A 10,198-nucleotide genomic window follows, 5' to 3' on the forward strand; every position below is an offset into this window, starting at 1 on the left:
TTCTCGCTTTTCTACCTTCTCTCGCTCACTCGCTCGCTCGCTTCCTCGTCTCTCTTCTCTGTTCCCCTTTCTCGTGCTCTCACCCGCGAAACGCTTCTCCACCCAGAACAAACGTCACCCAGCATCATCTCACCGGTTTCACCTCTCTCGAACGCGAATCGACGTACTCGAGCAAGCAATGTACACCGCACTGCGATTAGAACGCAGCGAGGGAAACACGCGCGCGTTACGGCAATTTCCTCGTGCGAAGTCGAGAGCCGGTAACACAGGAGGCTGGTTGTTTCGTTTCGATTTCGTTCGTCGGGGCTCCGTTTTCAAGGGATATCGAACACTTTTTTGATCGAACGAGATTTCCGTTCGCGGAAATTCTTAGCCATTTCCTCGCGACGCTCGTATCACGTGCTTCCGGCAATCCGTGCTTGGACAATTCGTGGAACGGTCCGATATCGTTGTTCGCCGATCGCAGGATCGCGATGAGATTTTTGAACGATCTATCTTCTTTTTTTCTTTCGTTGCACGCGCGAAAGTTTTCGTAAGGGATTCGAGGCTCGAGGTTCGGTTCTGAGTTCGTCGATTATCGTTTTCTGCCCGCGTCCTTCTAGGGCACTGTGGGTTCTTTGAATTTTATGATTCGATCTTTCGAATTTCGTGAGAAGATCATTCGAATTTTACGATTCGATCTTTCGAATTTCGTGATTTGATCCACTGAACTTCACGATTCGATTCTCTGAACTTTCGCGACTCGATCCTCTGAATTTCGCGATTTAATCCACTGAACTACGTGATTCAATCTTCTGAATTTTACAATTCGAGCCTCTTAATTTTACGATTTGATCCACAGAACTTCGGAATTCTGTTCACTGAATTTCACAATTCGATCCTCTGAATTTAGCGATTCGATCCTCTGAATTTAGCGATTCGATCCTCTGCATTCCGCGATCCGATTCACTGAATTTCGCGATTCGATTCTCTGAACCATCGTGACTCGATCCTTTAAATTTCGCGATTTGATCCATTGAACTTCGTGATTTAATCCTTTGAATTCTACGATTCGATTCTCTGAATTTAGCGACTCGATCTACAGAACTTCACGATTCGATCTTCTGAATTTTATGACACGATCCTTTAAATTTCGCGATTTGATCCACTGAACTTCGTGATTTAATCCTCTGAACTGTACGATTCGATTCTCTGAACTTTCGCGATTCGATTCTCTGAATTTCGCTATTCGATCCTCTGAACCTCGCGATTCGATCCATTGAATTTCGCGATTCGAACATCCGAATTTTATGATTCGATTCTCTGAACTTTCGCGATTCGATCCTCCGAATTTCGGTATTCGATCTCCTGATTTTTATGACACGATCCTCTGAATTTGGCGATTCGATCCACTAAATTTTGCGATTCGATCCTCTGCATTTCGCTCTTCGAACCTCTGAATTTTATGATTCGATTCTCTGAACTTTCGCGATTCGATCCTCCGAATTTCGCTATTCGATCTTCTGAATTTTATGATTCGATCCTCTGAACTTCGCGATTCGATCCACTAAATTTTGCGATTCGATTCTCTGAACTTTCGCGACTCGATTCTCTGAATTTTATGATTCGATTCTCTGAACTTTCGCGATTCGATCCTCCGAATTTCGCTATTCGAACCTCTGAATTTTATGATTCGATTCTCTGAACTTTCGCGATTCGATCCTCCGAATTTCGCTATTCGATCTTCTGAATTTTATGATTCGATCCTCTGAACTTCGCGATTCGATCCACTAAATTTTGCGATTCGATTCTCTGAACTTTCGCGACTCGATTCTCTGAATTTTATGATTCGATTCTCTGAACTTTCGCGATTCGATCCTCCGAATTTCGCTATTCGAACCTCTGAATTTTATGATTCGATTCTCTGAACTTTCGCGATTCGATCCTCCGAATTTCGCTATTCGATCTTCTGAATTTTATGATTCGATCCTCTGAACTTCGCGATTCGATCCACTAAATTTTGCGATTCGATTCTCTGAACTTTCGCGACTCGATTCTCTGAATTTTATGATTCGATTCTCTGAACTTTCGCGATTCGATCCTCCGAATTTCGCTATTCGAACCTCTGAATTTTATGATTCGATTCTCTGAACTTTCGCGATTCGATCCTCCGAATTTCGCTATTCGATCTTCTGAATTTTATGATTCGATCCTCTGAACTTCGCGATTCGATCCACTAAATTTTGCGATTCGATTCTCTGAACTTTCGCGACTCGATTCTCTGAATTTTATGATTCGATTCTCTGAACTTTCGCGATTCGATCCTCCGAATTTCGCTATTCGAACCTCTGAATTTTATGATTCGATTCTCTGAACTTTCGCGATTCGATTCTCCGAATTTCGCTATTCGATCTTCTGAATTTTATGATGTGATCCTCTGAACTTCGCGATTCGATCCACTAAATTTTGCGATTCGATTTTCTGAACTTTCGCGACTCGATTCTCTGAACTTTCGTGACTCGATTCTCCGAACTTTCGCGACTCGATCCTCTGAATTTTATGATTCGATCCTCTGAACTTTGCAACTCGATCCATTGAATTTCGCGTCCGAATTCACTGGATTTCGCGACTCGATCCTCTGAATTTTATGATTCGATCCTCTGAACTTTGCAACTCGATCCATTGAATTTCGCGTCCGAATTCACTGAATTTCGCGTCTCGATCTTCCGAATTTCGCAATTTCGCGATTCGATTCTCCGAATCGTTGGAAAAGAGCATCGAACCGCATAATCGAATCTCGATTGATTTTCCGGACGATCTGGCCGAAAAAATCGGATTTATTTTATTATTCTTATCCACGAGGCAAGTTTCGAGCGTTGACGCTTCGAATCGACACTCTCGAATCGGCAGGATCCTTTTCGTTCTCCTTCAGAAGGATCTCCTACAGATCGCATTTAATTTTCTTCATCATCTTATTCTTCTTCTTCTTCCTCCTCCTCTTCTTCTTCTTCTTTTGTTTCTGTCTCTTACAGTTTCATCATTTGTTTCCACGCTCTTTCTCTGTGTCTGTCTCTCCTTTTCTCTCTCTATCTATTTTCGTTTTCATCTGTCTCCAAACCGGTCGCGTTCGATTCGCGGAGACCGTGCACCCGCGACGATCTGCTCCACGATCTCCGTCGGTCCCTATCGATCCCCGTGTCGATCCCCGTCGATCTTCGAATCGAGAGGAATGAAAGAAATATGAACCGCACGATATATCAGCTTTCCACCTGTTCAGCACCCGACGCAATGTACAGGGTGTTACGATTTCTCTCGTCGACCGCTCGGTTCGTAGTTTCGAGGAACAGTTTTCATCGATTCGATGAAATATTTATCGATATTTATTTGGTGAAATTCAATGGGGAAAATGCTTTGTTACGTATTTATAAAAAGAAGAAGGAAATTATTTATTCGATGAATCGGTAGACTTTGATCAAGAGCCGGTGATAAAGGCTGGGACTAAGACACGTGGGGAAATCTAGATAAAATTACGAAAGAGAATTCGCGAGATGTAGTTTGTTCGTTTTCGAGTAATATTATGATCGATATAAATCTGGACGAGAAATAGAAGCGAAGCACTCTGTACAGAAGCGATTGGTACGCGATTCACGATCGATGGCTCGCAGCAATGATAACTGTTGTATGTAACTGTTATGACTGTTGTATGTAACTGTTATGACTGTTATATATAACTGTTATATATAGCTATTGTATATAACTGTTACATAAAAATATTATAATTGTTATATACAACTGTTACATGTAATTATTATACATATATGACTGTTATATATATAACTGTTATACATATGTGACTGTTATATATAGCTATTGTATATAACTGTTACATAAAAATATTATAATTGTTATATACAACTGTTACATGTAATTATTATACATATATGACCGTTACATATAACTATTATACATATATGACTGTTATATATAGCTATTGTATATAACTGTAACATAAAAATATTATAATTGTTATATACAATTGTTACATGTAATTATTATACATATATGACCGTTACATATAACTATTATACATATATGACTGTTATATATAACTGTTATATATAACTATTATATGTAACTGTTATATATAACTATTATATGTAACTGTTATATATAACTATTATATGTAACTGTTATATATAACTATTATATGTAACTGTTATACATATATGACTGTTGTATATAACTGTTATATATAACTGTTATACATAATTATTATATGTGTAACTATTATATATAATTATTAAATGTGACTGTTATATATAACTACTATATATACCTGTTACAGACAACTATCGTATATAACCGTTATATATATAGCTATATGTAGAGCAGCCTGTGTCTCTCACTATTGCGTCGCCCACACATTCACCACGAGCCGTCGTTTAGTATAGTGCCGAGAGCCTGTCGTAGGTGCACGATCTCCCGCAACAGAGCAATCACGTGAACTTTGCCGAGCCATAGAGAGTACACTTGTCGTTGGTGCACACGTACTACAAAAGAGAAATCGCACCCGAATGCAGTTTTCTGAAAGAATGCACCGTCACGTCAGTTCCCCTCGTTAAAACGAACCGAGCGATTGCTATTACATTTGCTGAACAAGCTGGGCAAACATTTCTCCTCGAACGTCGCTCGTTCGAGTGGATCGCGAGACGACCACTTTTTGCACGATCGAAGATCCATCATTCTTTTATGTGTAACAGTTTCGATCAATTGTACAGTAAATTCCCCCTAATTCTGCGTCAGCTTGTAAACAAAAATTGACGCTAGTCGCGTTTAGGGCTCGGTGGTTCTAGTGTTAATCGCAGTCGTATATTTATAACGTATGCTAATTTGTGATGTTCGTTTTTCACGTTTATTTATGTTCATTTATTATTAAAGAAAAAATTGATTTTCTATACTCTTCATACAATTTGTAATATAAATAGCATACTACGAATGCAACTCGCATAATCTGAATGATATTCGTGCAAGAAAAATATATTGTACCATATATATATTATATTATATTATATTATATTATATTATATTATATTATATTATATTATATTATATTATATTATATTATATTATATTATATTATATTATATTATATTATATTATATTATATTATATTATATTATATTATATTATATTATATTATATTATATTATATTATATTATATTATATTATATTATATTATATTATATTATATTATATTATATTATATTATATTATATTATATTATATTATATTATATTATATTATATTATATTATATTATATTATATTATATTATATTATATTATATTATATTATATTATATTATATTATATATATTATATTATATAACATTATATTATATATGTACCATATATTTTTCTTGCATGAATATCGTTCAGATTATGCGAATATATATAATACAATACATTATATGGTATGTACCATATATATTATATTGTCTCATTTTAATTAGCTCTGAAAGGGTTAAAAAAAACTTATCCGCGAGAAAACGTTACTGCAATTATTTTCCCACCGAGTCTGCAACGTTTCGACGTAACACTCGTGTGCACTAATTTTGAAATACGCGATATTCGCTGAGGCAACAACTGACTGCAATTGTCAGTCCGGTCAAGGGTTAAAAATCTCCGCGATCTCTCGCCTCGGACTCGAAATAACAATCGATGAAATTTAAAAAGCTTGCCGGAGTTCCTCGAAAAATCAGTTTTGCCCAGTTCCGTTCGCAATGATGGTAACGCTTCAGCTCGAAAACTGCCATAGCAGAACTATCGATCACGTATATTCGAACGGTATAACGGTAGAAGAGCAAAAGTGCACCCCTAACGCGACACAGTGGCCTTTCCGTAACAACGAGTCTCCCCCGTTCTCTTCTTGAATCGCAGCAATTTGCGAGAACTCTCATCGGTCGTCCATCGAGACGTGTTCTTCGTAGACAAAAAAAAAGATAGAGGCAGAGAGAAAAAAGAGAAAGAGAGAGATAGGGAGAGAGAGAGAGAGAGAGAAAGAAAGAGAGAGAGAGAGAGCGAGAGAGAGAGAGAGTAGTCAATGGCGGACGAAAAGTAACACGGAGAGGAGACTTTCGTGTTAGGGGTTGAGTGCTGAAACAACGGCAGCGTCCGACGCGCGAGCGCGCGCGCGCGCGCGACGGATACGCGCGTGGAAAAACGAGAACAATGCATTTTTCGCACAATGCGCGGCCGTAATCACGATGCAAACGGAACGGCGGACGATTATTCGCCGCGAGCCGAGCCCGAAATTCGCGGCCCTTGCAGCGAGCGGCGCCGATTGCATCGCGATCACGTTCGCGTTTATTCTCGCGTCATCATTCAAGACCGCGTTAATTTACACCGGCGACGAATTACCCCCTGGTCCTCCCACCCCCGCCCCACCCGACACTGTACTTGAACACTTACTGAAATGTGCCCTGTTTTAACGCGGCTTGTGACGTCAAGTAGGTACGTAGATACATTTTTTAACGATCTTGTAAATACGCCGCGGCGACTCATTCATTTGCATGCCGATTATAAACGAGCCAGCGCATGCGACTCCGGTTTCGTTCTCTTTTCATTCTCGCAATTCTTTCATTCTGTCGATCTGCCATACTTTCATTCTTTCATTCTTTCATCCGTCTCTCGGCCCCCGCCGCCGCCGGCGTCGTTGTTGTTGTTGTTCGAACCGCGAGTGGTGAGGTGGTTCGTTCAGCTTTCTTTCTCGAACTCGCAGAGACGGCGGCGGGCCGGCAGCAGCCTGTTTTCCTTTGCTTCTGTTCTTTTCCTTCCGATTTCTTGATTTCTATTATTTCTTTCTGGTGTCCGTCAGAACGAGGCAGTAGCGTTTTTTACTTTGTTTCATCGTTAAGTAGATGCGGCCGCGTCGCGTCAGACGCGCGGCGATCCGCCGATCGCTCCGCCGAGCTGTGCTTCGCCGAGATCGCGTTCGAAAGGCGACCGTCCACAGAGTGTCCTAAAAATATTCCGTAATATGGTAATAAGGGATTCCTCGGTTCATTTGGAGCAACTTTCTCCTCAGCGAAAATGCGATCCGACGCTCCGTTTACGAGTTATCAACGAAAAACGGTGACCAATGAGTGATCGCGCGCGGGCGGGGCGTCGGCCGCGCGACCACCGCTCCTGCGCCAGACGCCCCGCCCTCGCGACCACTGCCGCTGCGCCGGCAGCGCTTGCTCTTCGGTTGGTCACCGTTTTTCGTTTATAACTCGTAAACGAAGCCGCGGATCGCATTTTTGCTAAGGAGAAAGTTGTTTCGAATGACCTCAGGAATATTTTGGGACGCTCTCTAAAGCAATTGTCGAGAGTTTGACTCTCGGATGGACGCTCGCCTTGACAAATTTCTCTCGACGTCGCGTCAGACGCGGGAACCGTTCCGTTTCCGGCGAAACGGTCGTCGGTCGCGATCGTCGCGCGAAACAGCTCGGCGGAGTCGGAACGATGCGGTTGACAGATTCTTCCGTCATGATTGTCTGTGAACATCGATGATACTTGCACGATGCTGCTTGCAATGTCTCTCGAACGATACGATCATGTATCGCGCGAATGTTACGTCACGCTGCGTACGGTAATTTCTCTGCATAACGCTATCAATTGTCAAATTGACGATGCGCGGCGATCGCAGATCGCAGTAATTTCTCCCTAATTCGCGCTCAGATTGCGCACGAAAATGGACAATTCGGGAAGAGGAGATACGATTATTAGTAACCGATTGTCGTTAACTATAAAAACGAGCACGCAATGTTTCTAATAACCGTATCTCTTCTTCCCGAATTGTCCATTTTCGTGCGCAATCCGAGCGCAAATTGGGGAGAAATTACTGCGATCTATGATCGCCGCGCATCGTCAATTTGACAATTGATAACGTTATGCGACATGCGATTAGGGCAAAGCGTTACTCGCGGAGACATTGCAACGACGTCGGCAACGATCGACGGGGAGTCCAATTCGCAGCGTTTCCTCGACAATCTCGCGCGATTTCGAAGTTAACCCTTTGCGCTCGAACGGCGTCCGTGCTACGCCATTGTTACCGGGACTGACGAGTTTTTGCTTTCATCGAATATATAAGTAAATAAAATTCGATGCAAATGAGATAAAGAAAGCAAAAGAAAAATAAACGAAAAGCAAAAAAATAAATAAAGGAAAAGCATACTAAATGTCTGATAAAAAACGGAAGTTATTTATTACTTATTATTAAATGCAAATGATATTAATCAGATATTACTTAAATATCTATCAATATTATTTATTAAATACAAATGCTCTATAAACCAATAAACTCAACGTCACGCGCTTCCAATTAAAATAAAAATCGTACAAAATAAAACTACCTTATCTCAAAAAAAAAAACGTCTTCGTTCTACAGTCGAAACAGCTTCGAGCGCAAAGGGTCAAATATCAGAAAGTTCGCCCCTCCCCGTCGACCGGGTCCACGAAGTAGGCCGACCAATATGCCCAATGCAACGCCCCCCCCCCCGACCGGGGGTCCCCAAACCAGGCCCGCGGTAGCGCGCGGCCCACGGCTTGCGAGCGTTTTCACGGATCGGCTCGGCTGTTTCAGGTACAGCCCGCTGGCAGGTGATCTCCTGGCGAACTCGATGCTACCCGGGAACGCGATGAACGGTTCCGGCTGGTGCATCTTCGTCTACAACCTGGCGCCGGAGACCGAGGAGAACGTGCTGTGGCAGTTGTTCGGTCCGTTCGGCGCCGTCCAATCGGTCAAAGTGATCCGGGACCTGCAGACGAACAAGTGCAAGGGTTTCGGTTTCGTGACGATGACCAACTACGACGAGGCGGTGGTGGCGATCCAGAGCCTGAACGGTTACACGCTCGGTAACCGGGTGCTCCAGGTCAGCTTCAAGACGAACAAGAGCAAGGCGGCGTAGGACATGGAACAGCAGCAACCCATCAAACCGATACCACCGAAGCAACAACCGGATCAACAGCACCACCACCACCACCACCACCACCAACAACAACAACAACAGCAACAAAAATCGCAACACAACAACCACCAACACCACCAACAACACCACCACCAGCAACAACAACAACAACAACAGCAATCGAAACAGCAATCGGGAAAGGATGAGGATCATCGGCAGTCGTCGGGAACGAGCGGCGGCGCCACCGGCGGCGGCGGCGGCGCAGGCGCAGGCGGCGGCGGCGGCGGCGGCGATGGTACTACAGTGACGATCGCGGCGACAAACACGAACACAACAAACCCGAACCCGAATAATCCGAACACGAATACGAAAACGAACACGACCAAGGGGACGAACAGAGGCACGGGCAAGGGGACGGGCGGCGTCGCGACCGGCCCGACGGCCGTGAACGTGCCGAAATCGTACGCGTACGCCTGCCAGAAGAAGATGAACCATTACTATCACCTGCGGCCGTTGCACCAGTACAGTGTGATCGGCCGTTTCCTCGCGGACTACCGGCGTGTCACGAGGAACCTAGCGACATCTGCGAACACCATCGCCAACTCCTCCGCGCCGAACAGCCCGAAGAGCCTGCGTCGGAGCAAACTGGACCGCGAGAACCACGCAGCCGACCCGCTTCACTCCGACTAAGAGAGAGAGAGAGAGATAGAGAGAGCAAAAGCAAGCAAGCCCGAGAGGCGCCGGGTCGCGGCGTCGCGCCGAGCCGGTCGTCTTCTACAAACAAGCAAATAAACAAACATAACAAAGAAACGAACAAAAAAAAGAAAAAGAAAAACCGCGAATCGTCGATCTCACGAGCCGAATATAATACGAGTCCGTCGGACTCGCGACGACGGACGACAATCTTCTTTGTTGTCCTCTTCTTCTTTGGCCGGCGAGAAATAATGTTCCGGCTAACGGCGCCTGCGCGGCAGCTTATAATAAACCAAAGATTTACACCGGGGATGTGCGTGGATGCGCGTTATTAGCGTGCGCGAGGCTGAGATATACCAAAAAAGTAAAAAAGATAGAGAAAAAAGATAAGAGATATTAAAATAATGCGTGCGCGTGCGTGCGTGTGTGCTGAACGATCGGGAGCGATGTGCGGAGGAGAGGAGAATCGATGGATGATTAGAGAGGGAAAGAGAGAGAGAGAGAGAGAGACGAGTTCCATCGTGCGACGACTGTTCCGATTTCGTGGGAGGAGGAGCGATCGTTCGATTTTTAGTT

At 43.4% G+C, this 10,198-nt stretch overlaps 1 protein-coding gene across 15 annotated transcripts in view; it reads left to right on the top strand.

The window, feature by feature from the left end:
* Positions 1 to 8,929, top strand: part of LOC117229184 (ELAV-like protein 1) — a 134,613-nt gene extending 125,684 nt beyond the window's left edge. For all 15 annotated transcript variants that reach the window (XM_076523613.1, XM_076523612.1, XM_076523611.1 and 12 more), the window contains one exon: positions 8,605 to 8,929. In XM_076523613.1, coding sequence (XP_076379728.1) covers positions 8,605 to 8,929 — 325 coding nt within the window. The remainder of the gene's footprint in view (positions 1 to 8,604) is intronic.
* Positions 8,930 to 10,198: the final 1,269 nt, after the last annotated feature.

Source organism: Megalopta genalis, chromosome 7, assembly GCF_051020955.1.
Source record: "Megalopta genalis isolate 19385.01 chromosome 7, iyMegGena1_principal, whole genome shotgun sequence".
NCBI classification, from domain to species: domain Eukaryota; kingdom Metazoa; phylum Arthropoda; class Insecta; order Hymenoptera; family Halictidae; genus Megalopta; species Megalopta genalis.